This window comes from Leptodactylus fuscus, chromosome 8, assembly GCF_031893055.1.
Source record: "Leptodactylus fuscus isolate aLepFus1 chromosome 8, aLepFus1.hap2, whole genome shotgun sequence".
Classification (NCBI taxonomy): domain Eukaryota; kingdom Metazoa; phylum Chordata; class Amphibia; order Anura; family Leptodactylidae; genus Leptodactylus; species Leptodactylus fuscus.
In genome coordinates, this window is record NC_134272.1 from 63,900,482 (window position 1) to 63,926,432 (window position 25,951).

The 25,951-nt window shown below is 38.1% G+C and overlaps 1 protein-coding gene and 1 long non-coding RNA gene across 2 annotated transcripts in view; one reads left to right on the forward strand and one right to left on the reverse strand.

Annotated features, from left to right (window-relative positions):
* Positions 1 to 10,696, forward strand: part of COL6A2 (collagen type VI alpha 2 chain) — a 30,581-nt gene extending 19,885 nt beyond the window's left edge. Inside the window, exons 20-28 of the mRNA XM_075283776.1 lie at positions 1 to 36; positions 841 to 903; positions 1,059 to 1,121; positions 1,254 to 1,289; positions 1,438 to 1,483; positions 2,860 to 3,012; positions 4,486 to 4,938; positions 5,197 to 5,235; positions 9,130 to 10,696. Coding sequence (XP_075139877.1) covers positions 1 to 36; positions 841 to 903; positions 1,059 to 1,121; positions 1,254 to 1,289; positions 1,438 to 1,483; positions 2,860 to 3,012; positions 4,486 to 4,938; positions 5,197 to 5,235; positions 9,130 to 9,728 — 1,488 coding nt within the window. The 3' untranslated portion in view covers positions 9,729 to 10,696. The remainder of the gene's footprint in view (positions 37 to 840; positions 904 to 1,058; positions 1,122 to 1,253; positions 1,290 to 1,437; positions 1,484 to 2,859; positions 3,013 to 4,485; positions 4,939 to 5,196; positions 5,236 to 9,129) is intronic.
* Positions 10,697 to 17,564: 6,868 nt separating this feature from the next.
* On the reverse strand, positions 17,565 to 25,320 carry LOC142217021 (uncharacterized). The gene is made up of 4 exons (XR_012717372.1): positions 25,238 to 25,320; positions 24,644 to 24,674; positions 21,894 to 22,141; positions 17,565 to 17,648 (listed from the first exon to the last, which is right to left on the reverse strand). It is a non-coding gene; the product is annotated as an uncharacterized LOC142217021 (long non-coding RNA).
* Positions 25,321 to 25,951: the final 631 nt, after the last annotated feature.

Here is a 25,951-nt window from a genome sequence, read left to right on the forward strand (position 1 = left end):
GGCGATAAAGGAGAAAAGGGACCTGTGGGACCTCAGGTAATACAACATTTATCCTTTAAAATGTAATTCCACCTTTAATAGGTTGATCTTGTTACTTTAAATTAAAGGATTTTTGGTTATATTGATGACGTTTTCAGTGCATAGCAGGCACACCTAAGCATAGATCATTGATACCATAGTAGCAGAAAACCCCTTTAATATATGTCCATGATCCATAATGAATTAAGTCACTGGGACACTTTCAGTATCACTCAAATAGTTCCATGTCTTAGTAAAAAAAAATGTAAAAACACCCCGTATAAAAGAGAAAAGTCAGCTGAACCTGACAGACCAGCCGACTATCTTATGTGTATGGCAGCAAAAGCTAATGTCGGGAGAATGTTGGATCGGCATGATGAAGCTTACCATGCCCAATTCTTTGTTCCCTAAGGAGATAGGCTACCACCAAAGGTGTTAGGTAGAAATTTTCTCCCCTCTTTCAATAGGAAACACATGTGCATATATGTCCACCACTACCAAATTTCAAATAGTGTATAACCATTGGGGGGGGGAAATACTTAGATACATGTAGGATGGGCATCTCATGACAGAATGTGGTCCATAAAATCAAGCTGAACATCTAGGGACAAGACTATCTGGATATGTTCAGCCACAAGGAAAGGTAAGGAAGAACACATCTGTACACCTTTGCCTGACCCGAGTATGCATGAACGTGGGGAAATTGATAATTTTTCAGCCAGAAACTATCAAAGATGTATTGACACCTTTAAAAATGGGTTTATATTTCCAAATACTATATTATTTGCTTATACTCACAGATGGTCCATCTTTTTTTTCCAGGGAGGACGAGGGGACTTTGGCCTCAAAGGAACCGCAGGACCAAAGGGAGGGAAGGGAGAGCCTGTAAGTAGCCAGTGTTGTATAACTGGCATAGTAATTTCATTATACTGTGAGATTCTCTGCCTACCTACTATATAGGAAATAGAAATATAGTGTAATAACAGTAGCATATTATAGAGGTATTATATAGCTATTATATTTTATTTCCTCTTGTACAGGGTGACCCAGGACCTGGAGGAGAGCCAGGACCCCGTGGACCAACTGGAGGGCCCGGAGGACCGGTATATATTTTTTATTTGACATATTAGCTATCTGCTTTTTTATCTTGTATATCTTGCTTTTGCAAGATATATGTGGATTTATGTGGATTGGCAGTCACTTGTTTTAATGACATTTTGCATTCTTCATTTTAGGGTGAATTGGGACCTCCTGGTGACCCTGCATTGACAGTGAGTACAGAAACATGTCCGATGTACATGTTAATTGTATAGTAATGCAGTTATATGTAACTAAAGATGTCACATGTTGCATTGTAGGATGTATTGCCAAATTTCACCGTTTAAAGTCACCATTGAGTCAACTTTTTTTTTTTCCTAGGAATGCGATGTCATGACCTACGTTAGAGAGACATGTGGATGCTGCGGTTAGTTATTAAATATATACAATACAATTTCTCATTATCATTAAATATAGTTTATCTTTTCAATGAATATCATGTTCTTAAAGGGAGTGTCCAGGATAAGCTAAGAATTAACCCCTAAATGAAACCCCCTCCCCAGCCTAACTTATAATTTACTTAAGTTTTAAAAAGTCTGTAATTACCCATATTCCTGACCGCCCCAGGGACATGTTCTGATAATCTAGTGATGTTCCGTTTCACTGCTTCCAAAACAGAACGTCACCATTACTCTTCCCCTCCCCATCCCCATCAGTAATTACCAAGCCTTCTTGTGTCCACGAACGGTTCCACCCCTCTTTCTGTCTGCTAGTAGTGGGTGGAATAGGTTAGTTAGGGAGATGGGAAAGATTGGGAGGGGCTAGTAATGGGTGGGATCACTAGACTAGGGAGAAAGGGAAGGGGAGTGTAACGGAGTGAGAGAGGAGGGGGGCTGAGTGAGAGGGAACTAGTGTAGAAGCTACACAATAGGAAGCTAACACCTTGTAAACAAATGCAGAGGATGCCAGCAGCTGCCAGAGACACCCAGAAATCACCCCAAACACTGCTAAAAGTATATGGGTGTACTTATTAACCCATTACTATCACTAATTATTACACAAATTTTGCTTATTTTTACTTTGTAGCTGTGTCATTGTCTCCATTGAATGTCTTTGTCTGCACAGTAATGTCTCTGATATTGGCCACTTTGTCAGAGATATCACCTTGCATGTTAGAATTGGGATCAGTACATCAGGCAGTGGTGTCTATATAGTCAGATGACTGACTGTTATGGGTTGTTCCAAGGTATGTAGTTATCCACTATTGATAGGGAATAATTTAATGACCAGTAGCTGTTTGAATGCTAAAACTAATCCTGAGAATCGGTCCCCTGTGCTCCTGTGCTGATGAATTTGCCGACTGAGCATTTGCCCTTCCACTCCATTTATTCCCTGAGGAAGTGCCAGAGATAGTCTGGAACAGCACTCAACTATCTTCAGTGTTCCCGTTGAGAATGAATGGAGCCGCAGGGTGCATGATCGGCCTGCCACTCCATCTGGATGGGATCATCAGAGCCTCATTCTCAGGATCGATGGGAGTCCTAGTGGTTGGAACCGCATCAATCATAAAGTCTCCCCCTATCCTACTGATAGGGAATAACGTCACAACTTGGTACAACCCCTTCAAAGCTCTTCTACTAATAATGCCCCATTAGTAGCCCTACTTGTGGAACTAGAATTTGTATAGTTCTTTTACAGAAGTTAGTTTATACTATTTTTGCATATGATTTTATAACTATACTACTGTAGGTTTGTTGTTTTATTAGTTGCATTGCAGTAACTCTCTTGCTTGCTCCTCCGCAGACTGTGAGAAGCGTTGCGGTGCTCTGGATATTGTGTTTATCATTGACAGCTCTGAGAGTATTGGCTATACTAACTTTACCCTGGAGAAGAACTTTGTCATCAATGTTGTGAGCAAACTTGGATCCATTGCTAAAGATCCAAATGCTGACACAGGTAAGTTGTATTTGTTCATATAAAAAACAATTTAGATGCCTCCGGGGCCCCATGTGGCCTAAGTTCTGCGGTTTGACCACAGTGTTGAATCTTAGTCACATATTGTAGAAAAATATGCACAGCAGACACGCTGCGATTTCCAAAAACGTTGCGGTTTTGGAAATCTCAGCATGCAATTAAACCTACGGAAACATTGGCGGTTTCGCTATAGGTATAATTGAAGCAGAAAGCCCTCAGAGGAAACCTCTGCAGACTTTCTGTGAAAAGGGCTGCAGGAAAAACAGCGATGCTATGCCACAGGGCTTTTTTGCTGCAGCCCACATGGGGCATTAGCCTTAACAGGCTTCATCTTGTGGCCATGTGTCTATATGTTATCTCCATACAAGCCTGTTCCATGTATACATACACTATGTGATCAAAAGTATCCGGACACCTGGATGAAAATGACTTACAAGTTTGTGGCGCCCTCCATCGGTAATGCTGGAATTCAATATGGTGTTGGCCCACCCTTAGCCTTGATGACAGCTTCCACTCTCGCAGGCATACGTTCAATCAGGTGCTGGAAGGTTTCTTGGGGAATGGCAGCCCATTCTTCACGGAGTGCTGCACTGAGGAGAGGTATCGATGTAGGTCGGTGAGGCCTAGCACGATGTCGGCGTTCCAAAACATCCCAAAGGTGTTCTATAGGATTCAAGTCAGGACTCTGTGCAGGCCAGTTCATTACAGAGATGTTATTGTTGTGTAACCACTCTGCCACAGGCCGTGCAGTATGTACAGATGCTCGATCATGTTGAAAGATGCAATCGCCATCCCCGAATTGCTCTTAAACAGTGGGAAGCAAGAAGGTGTTTAATACATCAATGTAGGCCTGTGCTGTGATGGTGCCACGCAAAACAACAAGGGGTGCAAGCCCCTACCATGAAAAATACGACCACACCATAACACCACCACCTCCGAATTTTACTGTTGGCACTACACACGCTGGCAGATGACGTTCACCAGGCATTCGCCATATCCACACCCTACCATCGGATCGCCACATTGTGTACCATGATTCGTCACTCCACACAATGTTTTTCCACTGTTCATTTGTCCAATGTTTACGCTCCTTACACTAAGCGAGGCGTCGTTTGGCATTGACCTGTGTGATGTGTGCCACCCAATCACTTGACCACGTTCAAAGTCTGTGAGTTCCGCGGAGCGTCCCATTCTGCTCTTTCACGATGTCTAATGTCTACTGAGGTCGCTGATATGGAGAACCTGGCAGTAGGTGGCAGCACAATGCACCTAATATGAAAAACGTATGTTCTTGGGGGTGTCTGGATACTTTTGATCACATAGTGTATATACATATATCTATATCTAGATAGATAGATAGATAGATAGATAGATAGATAGATAGATAGATAGATAGATTCAATGTTAACCCAGAAATGAAATTTCTTTATAACCAAGAAAGATTTTATCCTGTAGGCACTCGAGTTGGTGTTGTCCAGTACAGTCATGAAGGCACCTTTGAGGCTATTCAGTTGAATGATCCTCGTATTGACTCTTTATCAAGCTTCAAGGAGGCAGTGAGACGCCTTGAGTGGATTGCTGGAGGAACATGGACCCCATCCGCCTTGCAGTTTGCTTACAACCAACTGATCAAGGAGACAAGACGAGACAAAGCTAAAGTCTTTGCTGTGGTTATTACTGATGGACGTCATGACCCAAGAGACCCCGATGATCGTCTACAGTCACTGTGCAACCGCAATGTCATAGTAAACGCCATTGGTATCGGCGATATGTTTAACAAAGAAGATGATTCCGAAACCCTGACTTCCATAGCCTGCGACAATAAGGGGCAAGTCCAGAAGATGAAACTCTTCTCAGAACTCGTAGCTGATGAGTTTATCGACAACATGGAACAACTGCTGTGTCCAGGTATATGAAATGTGTTAGCACTGGCGGTACAGCTGTAGTTTACGATACATATATACATATACACGTATGTACATAGCTATGTAATGTAATGCAGAACAAACCTTTACTGAATCTCAATGCAGCCTAGAATAACTGAGCCTTATTGTGTAAATGTTCCTTCTACTGGCTACATTTTGGACCCAAATATCACTCTTGATATAAGTAATATTGCATTGCTGAATTTTAATAGTTAACTCTTTTATCTTGTCTTCTTTCTAGACCCTCAGGTTGTATGTCCGGATCTGCCATGTCAAGCAGGTAATACGTTTTACATTGGTCATTCTAGTTCTAGTAATGGTTGATCCAGCACATAACGTATGTATGTGAGTGATGCTTGTCTATGTGCGTAAGCCATTGTCTTATGTCCTATAATCATACTTTATAGTTTATCTTGGCTTTATATGTTTCTTTGTTCTGCAGAAATGTATGATAGATATGTGGATTCTATTATATAACAATTCTATGGTTACACGACCACTCTCCCTATACTTAGAATAAGCCACTTAGAAGCAACCATAATTACCCATTAAAGGTATATTTAAAGGGGCTAACTTTTTAGGCTAACCACATTCATGTGTTTTTCCAACATAGTGAATTTACAAAAATTTGTAAATTAAGATGAATTTGTTGTCAGGTCATTCTCCTTATAAGTAGAATAGCTATACTGTATATACTGTATGTCTGTATATCAGTCATGTACAGATGTCTTCTACCTTAGCTTTTCTATTGGCTAGACTTATTCTAAGATGTGTGGCAGAAGATAACTAGCTTTAAAAAAAACATGATTTTTCAGTACATTGCCAGAAATTGTTCTATAGTTGTCTACTAGAGATGAGCAAGTAGTACTCGATCGAGTAGGTATTTGATTGAATACTACGGTATTCAAAATACTCATGCTCGATCGAGTACCACTCGCTATTCGAATGGAAAAGTTCGATGCAGAACCAGCATTGATTGGCCGAATGCTATACAGTCGGCCAATCAACGCTGGTTCTTCTCCTACCTTTAGAAGTCTTCTCCGTGCAGCTTCCCCGCGGCGTCTTCCGGCTCTGAATTCACTCTGCCAGGCATCGGGCTTGGGCAGAGCCGACTGCGCATGCCCGCTTGTAGTTTGGACATGCGCAGTCAGCTCTGCCCAGGCCCGATGCCTGGCAGAGTGAATTCAGAGCTGGAAGACGCCGCGGGAACGCTGCACGGAGAAGACTTCTCGGAGGATCCAGCCCGACCCTCACTCGTGGACTTGGTAAGTGTAATTTGATCGAACGTTGCCTACCCCTGAAATGAGTAGTCGAATATTGAGGGGCTACTCGAAACGAATATCGAATATCGAACATTTTACTGTTCGCTCATCTCTAGTGTCTACCCAATGGTTGTAATATGAATTTCAGCCTATCAAGGATTTTGCTAATATGTCAAGATAATGTATTGACTTTGTATAGTAAGAATTTGGAGTTCTTAAAGAACTTTGCAGAATATTAAAGGGCTTGGCCAGTTTAAAGAAGGCCGACTACTGTAAGGGTGGATATATCTGTATGTAGTTCTTAGGAAGTAGGTAGCAGAAGTTACCAGATTCTTCCATATATCATAAAATGAGATGTCTTCTCAGTGGTAATACAAAGGGTTTTTTTACCACCTTGTTTCCAGCTATATACAGTAGTCACACTATATCATAGCAGAATGGCAAGATGCGCTACTCCGTATTTTCTACACAATTGTACACAAGTCTACTACGTCTTACCATGAAATGTGTCCAACCACTTCTGACATTACTGATATACTGAATCTCACCTGATCTGTCTGGATAAGGAGAAGTAACTAACTAACTAACTAACTCATAGTGGTCAAGGACAATAGTATAAGGAAGGGCAGAAGAGACTTCCTAACTCTATAAGCAGTTTAATGTATATTGTCTCAGGGGAAAGGGAACCCTGACCCTGTCCTTCTGGCCCTCACAGGTGGGAGGGGACATAACCCCGAAACTATCGTAAATTACGACCTTAATGAAGAGGGTGTGGAGATCGCCTTTCCTAAAACGTTCCCTCAGGTTGCTGAATTCCTTGAGTCTCAGAAGGCGAGTTCCGAGCCCCCAACGCACTCCCAGCTCATTGCTATGATGGTTTATACGGCTGAAAGGGCCAAATTCTCCAACGGAGACGAGAGGCAGAACTGGACCGGGCTGTTTGTTGATGCTTTTAGAAGGGTTCATGCAGACATTGTAGGCGATGCCAATGCACTCACTGGAATCTGTTAATGCAGTCGTCTTATTCCCATACTTGTCAAAGAGGCGTTGTGATGTACCTGTTACAGGTTTAGCAGGTGGACTGTATATGATGAGGTTTATGAGTTTTCTAAATGTGAACTTGATAATTAGGCAGAGCTATATATATACAGATATAGAGCTTTATCCCAGACAGGACTCTGGATTGGACAAATTATAAAATAATAAACTTAAATTTTCTATATGTATCTATATATCTATATATATATATATATATATATATATATATATATATATATATTACATGTCCTGTAATATAATTTATTACAGTTACATAAAATATAATATAGTTATAAATAAAACTTTAATGCAAATGCTATTTATTTAACCATTATATATATGCTCCATTCCTTAATGCTTGAAGGGAACCTGCCATGCTGAGCGTAGTATCTGATCTAGTATAGAGTAGAATAAGCTGGCCAGACTGATATATGGTTTTATAGGAAAGGATTCAGTGAAACTTTATTCATTTAACTTCCTATTGGGTGGTCCTAAGCAGTGAATTACAGGTATCTCTATATGCACGCTTGTATGTGGAAGGCTGTCAGCCATTGAGTAGCACCGCCCACCGGACTCCTAAGCAAAGGAAGAGCTTGGATTCTAATAAACATATCATAAATTGCAGTGGTCTATAATATCAAACAAATTCAGATATCCCAGCACCCAGGTGTAAGGCTACATCCATGAATGTGTGCTATGTCAATGTGCTAGCCGTGTTGTTACTCGCTAGGACGCTGACCCATTATTTTCTATGGCCCTATATACATAGCTTTGTATTATCACAAGTACATGAACCTGATGGAAACTCAGGACAGGGCCTGTTCTTATCTATTTTGTGGCCTGGTCTCAGTGTGCTAAATGAATAGGTCCATGCAAGGCTCGGATGGCACACGTATATCACCTGTCTGCTGTCTGACGTTTTTCACGGATCGGCACTTGCATGTAGTGTGCATGTAGCCTTAAACAAGAATTTACATCTTTATGGAGTTTGGTTACCCCTTTTTTAATAGGGGTAACCGCCTGACCATACATTGTGTCTATAGTGACATCTGCAGTGAAAATGTAGTATTACATCCTGACCATTCAAATCAATGACCAACCATGTATATACCAATGCATGGAGGGAGCCCACTTTTATGATATCCACATCCCATGGTGTGTCTAATACAAAGGGGTTGCTATTATAACCCCTCTACCTTAAATGAATATGTTAATATGACAACAAAAGGTCTGATAGGCCAGAATTATTTCACGACTTGCATAGAAATTGCCTTCTTAGTCCTTAGTCCTTCATTGCCTATTTTTTATTTTTTTTTGCTTGTGTCATATTTGTCTTCATCTCACTGCTCTATGATATATGTACATGTTTGCATGTGTTCTTGTGTGAATGTGTCCAAAAATACAATTTGCCAATTGCAACATGAAGAGAGAGGAGTCATTCATACGGCCATTGATACAGTCATATCAGTGTGAAATAAGGCAAGGCAGACGTGTTTTCCTGGTTAGACTTTTTTAGGATCCAATCCTGTTTTTGGCTAGGAGTTTAGGAATGCAGCACAAAATTAAAACATGGCAGTCTTATGTTATAGCATGACACATACAGTATATACAGCAATAATAAACTCATTGTTACAATGGGACGCTGGCCTATCATTGTAATTATTTTATATATTATGCTGTTATAACGGGACTTGCAAACCTTAGTAAAGTCTCTCGTCCCTATACATGTATAGAGATAGGTTAAATGCAATTGTCTAGTAAGCTGTCAAATGTATATTTTAGGTGATTTATATACATGCATGCAGGTTTATATAGTATATTGTAGTAGTGAGTATATCAGCTGTATACACTGTATATACACCTTTTTTCCACAGAACTTGCAGTTGCTCAGTGCACTCAGCGCCCAGTGGACGTTGTCTTCCTTCTGGATAGCTCTGAACGTATGGGAAAGCAAAACTTCAGACAAGCAGCCACATTTGTCGAGGAGGTATCTAGACGCCTGTCTCTGTCAAGGACCAATGATGACGCTAACAATGCCCGTGTGGCCCTATTGCAGTATGGTGGAAAGGATGAGCAGGCTGTGGTATTCCCACTTACCTATAATTTAACAGAGATTAACCAAGGTCTATCACGTCTTACCTACTATGACTCTTCCTCCAATATTGGAAATGCCATTGTCTATGCCATCAATAATATCCTTGGGGACAAAACCAGAGGTGCAAGGAAGTTCGCAGAAACCTCATTTGTCCTGATCACTGATGGCGTTACTGGTCAGGAGGGTCTGGAAGAGTCGGTGACCGCCATGAAAAAGCATAATGTTGTATCTACTTTGGTGTCTGTTGGATCAGACCTTGATGTACCGGTGCTAAGGAAGCTCAGTTTAGGAGAGAGGGCAGCCATCTTTAAAGAGAGCGATTATGGCAGACTCACTGAAAATGCGTTTATGGACAGATTTGTGCGTTGGGTTTGTTAAGCACAAGGCTAGATTTATCAAGAGATGAGAAAACCTTTCTTTAGCAGTATGTAAGCTTCTTGAGATCGAGAGTTTCTGTAGCAGATCAGTGTCTTATGAGCTTCATATACTGTGTAAATTGGCCCAATGCTAGAAGATTTCAAAATTCTTGCCAAAATTTGCAAGTAGAAATGGGAAACCATTTTCTCATGTCTCGATAAATCATGACAAACAATGCAATATACACACACAAACACTCTACAAACACTGTAGGCCCTGTTCACATTTGTGTTGGGGGTACTGTTAGGATTCATTCAATAGAACAGAATATTGCAGTAAATTGACAGACACCATTATAGTCAGTAGAGTCCACTGGGCTCCATCCATTGTTCATCATGCAACAGATGCGGCATATGATTATTTTCGTTGTTCTGTTCCAATATTGGATGAGAGCAATGGAAATAACAACACACATGTGAACAGAGCCTTACAAATACACATACAGACAGACACAGACTTCAACAAAATGGGGGTATATTTCTTCCAAAGTGAATAGCAAAACACACTAATTGTGAAGACAAGACATAGGGTTGGGTGTGTACACCTATACATCTACATTCAATTGCAGGTAATGGGTATAATTAATATGTTTTTCTAAATTGGAATATTTTGTGTTGTAACTGTGTAACAACAGGAAAACCTTCTTGGGTATGCACAATGCATTGACTTATGCTCTAGCATGGTCCGTGCCACATTCATGCGGTGCTATCTGCAGGTCACAAGTCGAGGTGTCCTGAATCTTAAACCTGTGGCGGGGGAAATAATGGGGCAAAGGGTTGGTTACATAGATGTGTATTTTTCTACATCTGAAAAGGAGATATTGCCCTCACAACAGTTGTCAAGTGATACAGCAAGCCAGGGGTTCGGAGACTGTCTTTTGTTTGTCCTGGAATATTTCGCTGTAAAGACAATAAAATGTTCTCCTGTCATCTTGTGTCTTACTTTGTTCATTTAGTGCAAGTACATGAGTGCATTCAATAGGAAACGGGTAGGAAAAGTATAAAGGGAACTGGTCACTTTTGCTATCAAGACCCCAGGATTTCTATGTACACCCTTGGGTCACTCCTATATCCACAGCCAAGAATAATCCCCCCAACTAGAGGTCCACTGTAAGTAGAGTTATGTTATTACAGGTGTAGTGTTGCATTTATTGTTGGACCCCATAGCACTGTATTGTAAGGGCAACCAAGAAGGCCAAGAGGAGATGACCAAATAACAAGAATCCTTTGTCTTCATATAGTGTCAGGATATGCTCCCTTATTGCAAACCAACTATCTTATAAGGATGATGCCAGTGGTTTCACATTTCATACATACCGCCCATTCCATCGTCCTTTTGCTATATAGGACAGCTTGTCTTACTTTTTCCAATATCACCCTTTTTGGAGGCCTCAAAAATCAAGAAAAAAAAAAAAACACTCCTTAATAATCTAGCTGCCATAGATGCCCCAAAAATGCCTTTTAAAGATGTTCCCAAACAGTTCTCCATTGGGGCCCTTACCATTTTTGACAGTTGCAGTTGGACATCATCACACAACAGAAAGCTTTCATATGCCAGGTCATAGTAAAAACACTTTAGATTTTTAGGAGCAAAACAGTAACCATGCAGTTACATGACAAAAATCTGCATAACAAGGGGTAATATGGTGGCTGAGTGGTTAGCACTGTAGCTTTGCAGTGCTGTAGTTCTTGGTTTGAATCTCACCAGGAGCAACATCTGCAAGGAGTTTATATGTTCTCCCCGTTTTTGTGTGGATTTCTTCCCATTCTACAAAAAAACCCCATACTGATAGGAAAAAAAAACAAATGTACATTGTGATCCCCATACGGGGCTTACCATCTACATTAAAAGAAAAAAAAATCTGCATAACTAATCTTATACTAAATAGTAACAAGTCACATATATGTTCACGTTCAAGGCTGAAGTGGATGGTGAGATATGAAACCTGAAAGTCACAAGATCAAAAGATTGTTCAAAACGTTGTTACCCTTTTGCCCTTCAGTATATATATATATATATATATATATATATATATATATATATTTACTGTATATATATATATATATATATTTATGTGTTACACTATATACACTATGTTGCTGACATAACATCACTGCTGCATCCAGTGGCATAACTAGGAATGGCGGGGCCCCATGGCAAACCTTTGACATGGGGTCCCCCCTCCAAAGACCCCGACCGACCGCCCCTTTTCCCTCGCGTTCCTGCCTGCACTATTATGCCCACTAGTGGCTCCTGTACACAGTATTATACCATATAGTGGCCCCTGTACACAGTATTATACCCTATAGTGGCCCCTGTACACAGTATTATACCCCATAGTGGCTCCTGTATACAGTATTATGCCCTATAGTGGCCCCTGCACACAGTATTATGTACTGTAATAACCCCTTCGTCCAGTGGCGTAACTAGGAATGGCAGGGCCCCGAGGTGAACTTTTGACATGGGCCCCCCCCCCCTGACCGACAGTGACACTGAACACCTCGACTGACCTCCTCCTCCACATTCCTGCGCGCTCTATTATGTCCCTTAGTGCCCCCTGCACACAGTATTATGTCCCATAGTGGCCCTGTACACAGTATTATGTCTCTTAGTGACCCCTGCACACACAGTATTATGTCCCTTAGTGGCCCCTGCACACAGTATTATCCCCCATAGTGGCCCCTGCACACAGTATTATGTCCCTTAGTGGCCCCTGCACACAGTATTATCCCCCATAGTGGCCCCTGCACACAGTATTATCCCCCATAGTGTCCCCTGCACACAGTATTATCCCCCATAGTGGCCCCTGCACACAGTATTATGTCCCTTAGTGGCCCTTGCACACAGTATTATCCCCCATAGTGGCCCCTGCACACAGTATTATGTCCCTTAGTGGCCCCTGCACACAGTATTATCCCCCATAGTGGCCCCTGCACACACTATTATGCTCCACTGTGGACACCCATAAAAAATTATTATACTCTGGGGTCTTTTCAGACCCCAGAGTATAATAATCGGTGACCCGGGGGAATAAAAACATAAAAAACTACTACTGTTTACCTGTCCCCCAGCTCCTACGCTATCGGCCTCCGCTGTCGTCCTTCTTGAATGACGTCGGACGTCACATGACCCAGGACGCAGGCCCGGTTCATGTGACGTCAGAGACGTTAGACAACTAGGCCTGAGGCCTGCCTGGATCGTGGAGAGGTAAGTAACAGGTTTTTTTTAATATTTCCTACCTCTCCTGGGCCTCATATCAATATACTCGGGGGTCTGTGGGGGGGGGGGGGATCCTTTAAAAAAAGAGTAGCAGCATCCCTCTGCAACCACTATTATGCCCCAGTGGCTGTGGAGCATAATAGAGGTTTCAGGGACATAATATATATAGACGCACACCTTCCCCTTGCTACCTGATGCGGATGATGAAAAGAAAAACCTAATCGCGCCGCCCCCCAAATCTACTCCCCCCCCCCCCCCCCTGGTCTGGAGTCTGGAGTGGGAGGCGTCTTTGATCGACCGCCTCAGGCAGCAGAGGGGCTAGGTTCACCACTGCATCCCATATTCCAAAAAGACATACTAATAGGGAAAAAATGTACATTGTGAGCTCTATGTGGGGGTCTACATTGTTGTGGGACACCATTTTGATACTTAGGCCACGACACAAACTTCTTATAAGAGAAATCATTTTTATTCAGAAAAGACCGTCATAAAACAACTAGTAAAACATTCAAAAAGTTTGGGATTCATAGACAATGGTCCGACTTACATGGAGGAAAACAACAGAATAAATAAGGAAAACGTCCAGCGTCACAGCGGTCCTGAATGTCAGACTTTTTTTAAACGTAATATCAACGTCCAATATGTCAGCCCCAGGCGAGGAGCATTTCCGAATAATCATTTATTAAAGCCTGCAGCCTTTACATCATAAACGTCACATAGTGCTCAGTGTATAACCACGAAATACTACCAGCCTTGTGACCATCTCCCACATAAGCCTTAGGTTTATGAGTACCATAGTCCTTCATATTTACTGTATTGGCAGTATTATATGTATCACGTGTACATCTTATACATTTCTATATGAAGCTGTTATATGGTCACTGTATATTGGTATTATATGAACACTTTATGGCGGTGTTCACACTATGGGATTATTAGTGACATCTCTGTATAGCATTCTTGGTTAGGTAACTGTATGGAAGTTTATTTAGCTAATATATGACACTATTATTAGAGCACCATATGGTCATATGTACATTGCATGAATTTACATGTTCTTGTGGGTTTGGGCACAATTTTTTGGCTTATTTTGCTGTGCTTTTGTCATCGCAAAAATGATGCAGTTATGAAAAAACAGATCACTTTCTACATTGATGTACAAAATTGTGGTTTTTTTGTTGCCAGTTTTGTGTTAAGATATGAATTACCCTTAGAACACACTTCAATACAATAGCAATATCTACTATACACATTTATTTAGTGTCTGTAGTCGTGGCCATAATACAGGCAATATATCAGTGAATTATTTATACATAGATATGTGTAAAAATGTGTCCTAACGATCGTCTTCCATGTTGCCATCTTCATTATTTTTCTTTCACTTTAGTTCTGCAAATACAAACATAAAAAAGTAAGTGCACAATACATATAGTATAGCTGTAATAATGTATGTAGTATAGCGGTAATAATGTATGTAGTATAGCTGTAATAATGTATGTAGTATAGCGGTAATAATGCATGTAGTATAGTGGTAATAATGTATGTAGTACAGCGGTAATAATGCATGTAGTATAGCGGTAATAATGTATGTAGTATAGCGGTAATAATGTATGTAGTATAGCGGTAATAATGTATGTAGTATAGCTGTAATAATGTATGTAGTATAGCGGTAATAATGCATGTAGTATAGTGGTAATAATGTATGTAGTATAGTGGTAATAATGTATGTAGTATAGCGGTAATAATGTATGTAGTATAGCGGTAATAATGTATGTAGTATAGCGGTAATAATGTATGTAGTATAGCGGTAATAATGTATGTAGTATAGCGGTAATAATGTATGTAGTGTAGCGGTAATAATGTATGTAGTATAGTGGTAATAATGTATGTAGTATAGCGGTAATAATGTATGTAGTATAGCGGTAATAATGTATGTAGTATAGCGGTAATAATGTATGTAGTATAGCGGTAATAATGTATTTAGTATAGTGGTAATAATGTATGCAGTATAGTGGTAATAATGTATGTAGTTTAGCGGTAATAATGTATGTACTATAGTGGTAATAATGTATGTAGTATAGTGGTAATAATGTATGTAGTATAGCGGTAATAATGTATGTACTATAGTGGTAATAATGTATGTAGTATAGTGGTAATAATGTATGTAGTATAGCGGTAATAATGTATGTAGTATAGCGGTAATAATGTATGTAGTATAGTGGTAATAATGTATGTAGTATAGCGGTAATAATGTATGTAGTATAGCGGTAATAATGTATGTAGTATAGCGGTAATAATGTATGTAGTTTAGCGGTAATAATGTATGTACTATAGTGGTAATAATGTATGTAGTATAGTGGTAATAATGTATGTAGTATAGCGGTAATAATGTATGCAGTATAGTGGTAATAATGTATGTAATATAGTGGTAATAATGTATGTAGTATAGTGGTAATCATGTATGTAGTATAGCGGTAATAATGTATGTAGTATAGCGGTAATAATGTATGTAGTATAGCGGTAATAATGTGTGTAGTATAGTGGTAATAATGTATGTAGTATAGCGGTAATAATGTATGTAGTATAGCGGTAATAATGTATGTAGTATAGCGGTAATAATGTATGTAGTATAGCGGTAATAATGTGTGTAGTATAGGGGTAATAATGTATGTAGTATAGCGGTAATAATGTATGTAGTATAGCGGTAATAATGTATGTAATATAGCGGTAATAATGTATGTACTATAGTGGTAATAATGTATGTAGTATAGTGGTAATAATGTATGTAGTATAGCGGTAATAATGTATGCAGTGTAGTGGTAATAATGTATGTAGTATAGTGGTAATAATGTATGTAGTATAGTGGTAATCAGGTATGTAGTATAGCGGTAATAATGTATGTAGTATAGCGGTAATAATGTATGTAGTATAGTGGTAATAATGTATGTAGTATAGCGGTAATAATGTGTGTAGTATAGTGGTAATAATGTATGTAGTATAGCGGTAATAATGTATGTAGTATAGCGGTAATAATGTATGTACTATAGTGGTAATAATGTATGTAGTATAGTGGTAATAATGTATGTAGTATAGCGGTAATAATGTATGCAGTGTAGTGGTAATAATGTATGTAGTATAGTGGTAATAATGTATGTAGTATAGTGGTAATCATGTATGTAGTATAGCGGTAATAATGTATGTAGTATAGCGGTAATAATGTGTGTAGTATAGTGGTAATAATGTATGTAGTATAGCGGTAATGTATGTAGTATAGTGGTAATCATTTATGTAGTATAGCGGTAATAATGTATGTAGTATAGCGGTAATAATGTATGTAGTATAGTGGTAATGTATGTAGTATAGTGGTAATCATGTATGTAGTATAGCGGTAATAATGTATGTAGTATAGCGGTAATAATGTATGTAGTATAGTGGTAATAATGTATGTAGTATAGTGGTAATGTATGTAGTATAGTGGTAATCATGTATGTAGTATAGCGGTAATAATGTATATCGGTTATCACAAATATAAAATGCTAAAATAACTTAAGTGCAATTAATAATAGCAGAGCAAAAAAGACTTCATAAACTGGCACTTCTAAGGTAAGGCTGAGGCCCCAAATTACAAAAATGCAGCTTTTTATGTTGCAGATTTTGCTGTGTTTTTTTGAGCCAAAGCCAGGAGTGGAATGAGCAGAAGGTAGAAGTATAAGTCCTTTATATACATCTCCCATTCCGCTTGTAGCCATTCTTGGCTTTGGCTCTAAAAATGTAAGAAAATCTGCACTCGAAAAAATCTGTGTCTCCACATCGTGGGGCTTTAGCCTAAAATGTGCTAAATAGGATGGATCGGTTTCTACAGCAGATAATATGGATTAAAACCAACACATGGATTCTCAATATTTTAACAGTTCACTTTGCATGTCATGAACAACATGTTTTTCCTAAAAAATATTCCTAAAACTTGACTTATGTTAATAATAAGGCAAAAGCTATGGGGCGGAGGGGAAGTGTATATAATGTAGCACTACAATCCTTTCCCTGTGTGCTATGACATTTACTTGTACCATAGTCCTTCATATTTACTGTATTGGCAGTATTATATGTATCACGTGTACATCTTATACATTTCTATATGAAGCTGTTATATGGTCACTGTATATTGGTATTATATGAACACTTTATGGCGGTGTTCACACTATGGGATTATTAGTGACATCTCTGTATAGCATTCTTGGTTAGGTAACTGTATGGAAGTTTATTTAGCTAATATATGACACTATTATTAGAGCACCATATGGTCATATGTACATTGCATGAATTTACATGTTCTTGTGGGTTTGGGCACAATTTTTTGGCTTATTTTGCTGTGCTTTTGTCATCGCAAAAATGATGCAGTTATGAAAAAACAGATCACTTTCTACATTGATGTACAAAATTGTGGTTTTTTTGTTGCTTGTTTTGTGTTAAGATATGAATTACCCTTAGAACACACTTCAATACAATAGCAATATCTACTATACACATTTATTTAGTGTCTGTAGTCGTGGCCATAATACAGGCAATATATCAGTGAATTATTTATACATAGATATGTGTAAAATGTGTCCTAACGATCGTCTTCCATGTTGCCATCTTCATTATTTTTCTTTCACTTTAGTTCTGCAAATACAAACATAAAAAAGTAAGTGCACAATACATATAGTATAGCTGTAATAATGTATGTAGTATAGCGGTAATAATGTATGTAGTATAGCTGTAATAATGTATGTAGTATAGCGGTAATAATGCATGTAGTATAGTGGTAATAATGTATGTAGTACAGCGGTAATAATGCATGTAGTATAGCGGTAATAATGTATGTAGTATAGCGGTAATAATGTATGTAGTATAGCGGTAATAATGTATGTAGTATAGCTGTAATAATGTATGTAGTATAGCGGTAATAATGCATGTAGTATAGTGGTAATAATGTATGTAGTATAGTGGTAATAATGTATGTAGTATAGCGGTAATAATGTATGTAGTATAGCGGTAATAATGTATGTAGTATAGCGGTAATAATGTATGTAGTATAGCGGTAATAATGTATGTAGTATAGCGGTAATAATGTATGTAGTATAGCGGTAATAATGTATGTAGTATAATGGTAATAATGTATGTAGTATAGCGGTAATAATGTATGTAGTATAGCGGTAATAATGTATGTAGTGTAGCGGTAATAATGTATGTAGTATAGTGGTAATAATGTATGTAGTATAGCGGTAATAATGTATGTAGTATAGCGGTAATAATGTATGTAGTATAGCGGTAATAATGTATGTAGTATAGCGGTAATAATGTATTTAGTATAGTGGTAATAATGTATGCAGTATAGTGGTAATAATGTATGTACTATAGTGGTAATAATGTATGTAGTATAGTGGTAATAATGTATGTAGTATAGCGGTAATAATGTATGTAGTATAGCGGTAATAATGTATGTAGTATAGTGGTAATAATGTATGTAGTATAGCGGTAATAATGTATGTAATATAGCGGTAATAATGTATGCAGTATAGTGGTAATAATGTATGTAGTTTAGCGGTAATAATGTATGTACTATAGTGGTAATAATGTATGTAGTATAGTGGTAATAATGTATGTAGTATAGCGGTAATAATGTATGCAGTATAGTGGTAATAATGTATGTAATATAGTGGTAATAATGTATGTAGTATAGTGGTAATCATGTATGTAGTATAGCGGTAATAATGTATGTAGTATAGCGGTAATAATGTATGTAGTATAGCGGTAATAATGTGTGTAGTATAGTGGTAATAATGTATGTAGTATAGCGGTAATAATGTATGTAGTATAGCGGTAATAATGTATGTAGTATAGCGGTAATAATGTATGTAGTATAGCGGTAATAATGTGTGTAGTATAGGGGTAATAATGTATGTAGTATAGCGGTAATAATGTATGTAGTATAGCGGTAATAATGTATGTAATATAGCGGTAATAATGTATGTACTATAGTGGTAATAATGTATGTAGTATAGTGGTAATAATGTATGTAGTATAGCGGTAATAATGTATGCAGTGTAGTGGTAATAATGTATGTAGTATAGTGGTAATAATGTATGTAGTATAGTGGTAATCAGGTATGTAGTATAGCGGTAATAATGTATGTAGTATAGCGGTAATAATGTATGTAGTATAGTGGTAATAATGTATGTAGTATAGCGGTAATAATGTGTGTAGTATAGTGGTAATAATGTATGTAGTATAGCGGTAATAATGTATGTAGTATAGCGGTAATAATGTATGTACTATAGTGGTAATAATGTATGTAGTATAGTGGTAATCAGGTATGTAGTATAGCGGTAATAATGTATGTAGTATAGCGGTAATAATGTATGCAGTGTAGTGGTAATAATGTATGTAGTATAGTGGTAATAATGTATGTAGTATAGTGGTAATCATGTATGTAGTATAGCGGTAATAATGTATGTAGTATAGCGGTAATAATGTGTGTAGTATAGTGGTAATAATGTATGTAGTATAGCGGTAATGTATGTAGTATAGTGGTAATCATTTATGTAGTATAGCGGTAATAATGTATGTAGTATAGCGGTAATAATGTATGTAGTATAGTGGTAATGTATGTAGTATAGTGGTAATCATGTATGTAGTATAGCGGTAATAATGTATGTAGTATAGCGGTAATAATGTATGTAGTATAGTGGTAATAATGTATGTAGTATAGTGGTAATGTATGTAGTATAGTGGTAATCATGTATGTAGTATAGCGGTAATAATGTATATCGGTTATCACAAATATAAAATGCTAAAATAACTTAAGTGCAATTAATAATAGCAGAGCTAAAAAGACTTCATAAACTGGCACTTCTAAGGTAAGGCTGAGGCCCCAAATTACAAAAATGCAGCTTTTTATGTTGCAGATTTTGCTGTGTTTTTTTGAGCCAAAGCCAGGAGTGGAATGAGCAGAAGGTAGAAGTATAAGTCCTTTATATACATCTCCCATTCCGCTTGTAGCCATTCTTGGCTTTGGCTCTAAAAATGTAAGAAAATCTGCACTCGAAAAAATCTGTGTCTCCACATCGTGGGGCTTTAGCCTAAAATGTGCTAAATAGGATGGATCGGTTTCTACAGCAGATAATATGGATTAAAACCAACACATGGATTCTCAATATTTTAACAGTTCACTTTGCATGTCATGAACAACATGTTTTTCCTAAAAAATATTCCTAAAACTTGACTTATGTTAATAATAAGGCAAAAGCTATGGGGCGGAGGGGAAGTGTATATAATGTAGCACTACAATCCTTTCCCTGTGTGCTATGACATTTACTTGTAGCTGCCACTAGAGGGCGCTCCCTGCATACTAATAATATAAGGCTCTTACATGGATCACAGAGAGGAGCTCTCACTTATGTCTATTCTGATTACTTGTATTCTTCATGTTTTCTTAGAACATGCGATTCTTTTCTTATTCCTCATAGAATGTATAGGACGTGACCCTATATACTCTGACACTGTTCAATCAGTATTGGCTTCGCAAGACTATCCAGGGATACTTTCAGAAGGGGAATGATATAACACCCAGCTATGTATATATTCATACAGTTCTAGGAGGGATAAAGAAAATGGTGCAATGCGGTGCAAAGAGTTAAAAAAAATAGTGATAACAAGAAGAATAGAAGTATTTCCATAACCAGACATGTCGGGAGCGGTGAATGATCCCCATAAAATACGCATACAGACAGAATTAGATCATCTGCACCGAGTGTGTATGTTCTCCCCATGTCTCCAAAGACATACTGACAGGGAATGTAGATTGTGAGTCCTATATAGGACAATGATGGATAATGTCTGTAAAGTTACATTCATATAGTTACATAGTAGATGAGGTTGGATAAAGACATTAGTCCATCAAGTCCAACCTATAACCCTACAATCCCTACAGTGTTGATCCAGGGGAAGGCAAAAAAACCCCATGAGTGCTGCAAAATATGTTGGATTATACAACCAAAGCAAGTAAATTTTAAAGTTTAAAAACAGACTTTTCCTGTTAATATTCGTAGAAGATTAAGGGACTGTTCACATGATGGAAAATGAAGCGGAATTCCACTTTATATTCTGGCTGCCATTTTCCAGTCGCTGGCTACCCACAATGGCAATTGCAGATGTAGAGCATTGGTATTCCATTGTGGCGACAGTATATATTGGACTAGCGGCAGATTGACCAGTATCCTTGAGTTGTAGGGGATCTTCTGAACCCCAAGGGTCACTGTTAGGGCCAATAAAATAAAAAACATTACTCATTTCTCCCCCGCCCTCCACGTCCGGCAGCGTCTTCTGTTTATAGGCCCCGGCTGACGTTGGCAGTGACATCCTGCTTGTTCAGGGACAGACGAGTAATATTTTTACTTTATCGGTCCTACAGTATTAGTAAGCCCCTTTTTAGAAAAGCCATTTTGGATAAGCCATTGGATAGAGTTGGGCAGTTCAGTGTTTTGCTAAAGTCCCCATGATTTCTGTGTAGGGCCCTTATAGTGTCCTCTTAGGTTTTGCATTTTTGGTTCAGTAACTTTAGCAGTCAGGAAACCAGCCGGATTTTAAGTCCAGACCTTATTGCAGCCATGCTTTGTCCTCTGGCAGGAGGTCGGTGATATTTAGGAACATTATCAACAAAAGATAACACGGCTAATATGCTCTGAGGGTAAACGGGTTCTATAGGATGCAAAGAGATCTCACATTACAGTACAATCACTGCACATCATATATTACCATGAGATATTTTTGTATCATATTATAAATAATAACCTAAATATTAATTCAGCCAAATTTACTTTTTTCTGGAAAAAGTACCCTAATACAATTTCCTCAATAAAGACTCACCTTTTCAGGGTTTGACAGACAAGCCTAATGATGCCCATGATGCCCGTGATGCCCATGATGCCCATGATGGCCATGATGACCGTGATGTCCAAAGTGTCCATGATGTCCAAAATGTCCATGAGGACTATGGTGTATATGTGGTCCAAGATGTCCAGGGTGACCATGGTGTATATGTAGCCCTCCGTGGTGAGGTCCTACGTGGGGATGATGGTGGTGATGGTGATGGTGCCCATGTGGGTGATGGTGACCTGAAACAAGTCATTCAGTATGATCATACAAAATTTCAAAATCATGTACAAGTCCATCTTACACAGATATTAACCCAGTTTACAAAAAATATTGATATTTAATGTGTATGTAACATCACAGTGGCAGATAATATAAGACAGTGATAACACAGCGGATGTAAGATGAATATGGGGACTGCAATAGGAATTGCAATACGTCATAGATAGTAATGGTTCTTCACATGTATATACACATACTGTACTATAGAAGGCAGACAGATTTATACATAACTTAATAAGAAAATATGATAAGATAGATAGATAGATAGATAGATAGATAATAGATAGATGATAGATAGATAGATAGATAGATAGATAGATAATAGATAGATCAGATAGATAGATAGATAGATAGATAGATAGATAGATAATAGATAGATAGATAATAGATAGATAGATAGATAGATAGATAGATAATAGATAGATGATAGATAGATAGATAGATAGATAGATAGATAGATAGATAATAGATAGATAGATAGATAGATAGATAGATAGATAGATAGGAGATAGATAGATAGATAGATAGATAGGAGATAGATAGATAGATAGATAGATAGATAGATAGATAGATAGATAGGAGATAGATAGATAGATAGATAGATAGATAGGAGATAGATAGATAGATAGATAGATAGATAGATAATAGATAGATGATAGATAGATAGATAGATAGATAGATAGATAGATAATAGATAGATAGATAGATAGATAGATAGATAGATGATAGGTAGATAGATAGATGATAGATAGATAGATAGATAGATAGATAGATAGATAGATAGATAGATAGGAGATAGATAGATAGATAGATAGATAGATAGATAGATAGATAGATAGATAGATACAGTCCTATGAAAAAGTTTGGGCACCCCTATTAATCTTAATCATTTTTAGTTCTAAATATTTTGGTGTTTGCAACAGCCATTTCAGTTTGATATATCTAATAACTGATGGATACAGTAATATTTCAGGATTGAAATGAGGTTTATTGTACTAACAGAAAATGCGCAATATGCATTAAACCAAAATTTGACCGGTGCAAAAATATGGGCACCTCAACAGAAAAGTGACATTAATATTTAGTACATCCTCCTTTTGCAAAGATAACAGCCTCTAGTCGCTTCCTGTAGCTTTTAATCAGTTCCTGGATCCTGGATAAAGGTATTTTGGACCATTTCTTTCTACAAAACAATTCAAGTTCAGTTAAGTTTGATGGTCGCCGAACATGGACAGCCCGCTCTCAAATGATCTGAAAACAAAGATTGTTCAACATAGTTGTTCAGGGGAAGGATACAAAACGTTGTCTCAGAGATTTAACCTGTCAGTTTCCACTGTGAGGAACATAGTAAGGAAATGGAAGACCACAGGGACAGTTCTTGTTAAGCCCAGAAGTGGCAGGCCAAGAAAAATATCAGAAAGGCAGAGAAGAAGAATGGTGAGAACAGTCAAGGACAATCCACAGACCACCTCCAAAGAGCTGCAGCATCATCTTGCTGCAGATGGTGTCACTGTGCATCGGTCAACTATACAGCGCACTTTGCACAAATAGAAGCTGTATGGGAGAGTGATGAGAAAGAAGCCGTTTCTGCACGTACGCCACAAATAGAGTTGCCTGAGGTATGAAAAAGCACATTTGGACAAGGCAGCTTCATTTTGGAAACAAAAATTGAGTTGTTTGGTTATAAAAAAAGGCGTTATGCATGGCGTCCAAAAAGAAACAGCATTCCAAGAAAAACACTTGCTACCCACTGTAAAATTTGGTGGAGGTTCCATCATGCTTTGGGGCTGTGTGGCCAATGCCGGCATCGGGAATCTTGTTAAAGTTGAGGGTCACATGGATTCCACTCAGTATCAGCAGATTCTTGAGAATAATGTTCAAGAATCAGTGACGAAGTTGAAGTTACGCCGGGGATGGATATTTCAGCAAGACAATGATCCAAAACACCGCTCCAAATCCTCAGGCATTCATGCAGAGGAACAATTACAATGTTCTGGAATGGCCATCCCAGTCCCCAGACCTGAATATCATTGAACATCTGTGGGATGATCTGAAGCGGGCTGTCCATGCTCGGCCACCATCAAACTTAACTGAACTTGAATTGTTTGTCCAAAATACCTTTATCCAGGATCCAGGAACTGATTAAAAGCTACAGGAAGCGACTAGAGGCTGTTATCTTTGCAAAAGGAGGATCTACTAAATATTAATGTCACTTTTCTGTTGAGGTGCCCATACTTTTGCACCGGTCAAATTTTGGTTTAATGCATATTGCGCATTTTCTGTTAGTACAATAAACCTCATTTCAATCCTGAAATATTACTGTGTCCATCAGTTATTAGATATATCAAAATGAAATGGCTGTTGCAAATACCAAAATATTTAGAACTAAAAATGATTAAGATTAATAGGGGTGCCCAAACTTTTTCATAGGACTGTAGATAGATAGATAGATAGATACTAACCGTAATGTGCGTTTCCCATTATAATTGGAATCTGGGGAAAGAAAAAACAATCACGAGTCAAACCTTTGTCTTTCTAACACTCATATATGATCCAAGTATAATAAGCTGATGCTTTATATCATTTGTACAGTATTAAAGCCACTATTATTAGAAGTAAAACTACAGGAGATGTCGCCTGTAATGTGGCAGTCCTTATGGCGGGATAACCTATGTGCTGGAGATGTGTAGACTGATGAGAATAGATCTGAATCTGATTATATAGGTTATAGGGGCTGCTGGTACACTAACCCATGCCCTAATGTTTGGTGCACATTAAATAGTTAAAACTTTTCGATCACACACACCAATATATAATATGGATATATTGTATATTTATACCTATACCGATTCCTACTGACATGGAAATACATACTTAATACAAAACACCTTCCTTTCTACTTCTCATCTAAAGCTTTTTGTAACAATAAATGTAGCAAAAGTTTCAAAAGAAAATTCTTCTATCACGATAAAAATCTTTATCACAAAGAGAATATTGAATTGTGAATAAATGGAGGCTTGTAGGAATATCACATAGGTGTATGACATAGGACTTACCTGCTATAGGTGCAGGGAGATCAGTGACTGCTCAGGGCTGACACGCTGAATATATAGTCGGATAGAAGACTGAAAGGATTTGTTACACCGGGGGAAAGCAAATAGAAGACTTTGTGGAAAATAGAAAGGTTTTAGGTTTCCACTGACATCAAACTAGTGACAACAGTCCACTCCCTGACGTGACACTCCTTGGCATGACATCCCCATGACAAAGGTCCCATGGTAAAAATATGATGACATACCACAAACAGAACTCGTGACTGCAATTCTTGTAACAACAAATTTCCTCATGTCTAACCAATGTAAGAGACAATGTACGATAATCCTTTAATAGTGTCTCCATGGGACTGTAATACGACATGCCACAAGCACTATCTATACTACTTGTAATATACTGCATACAGTATATAAAGATATGGAGAAATATACTGTATATAAACACATACATATATGTGTGATAAGGTTTGTATAAAAAATTTACATTCTAGTCCACGGTTGTAGCTTTAGATATTGCAGATACAGCAACAAACGTTCCAGCAGGAGGAGAGAAACGAGTGATTATGAAGATAATCTTGTTTCCCTTAGTCCTAACAGCGGCACAATGTGGGGTATTTCTGCCCCTGTGTGCTGGTAGGACAGGCGGATATTTAATTAGCCAATCAAATGCGTGGCAGGCCCTATAAGAGGGCACAAGAACCTCCCCTCTGCGTGTAA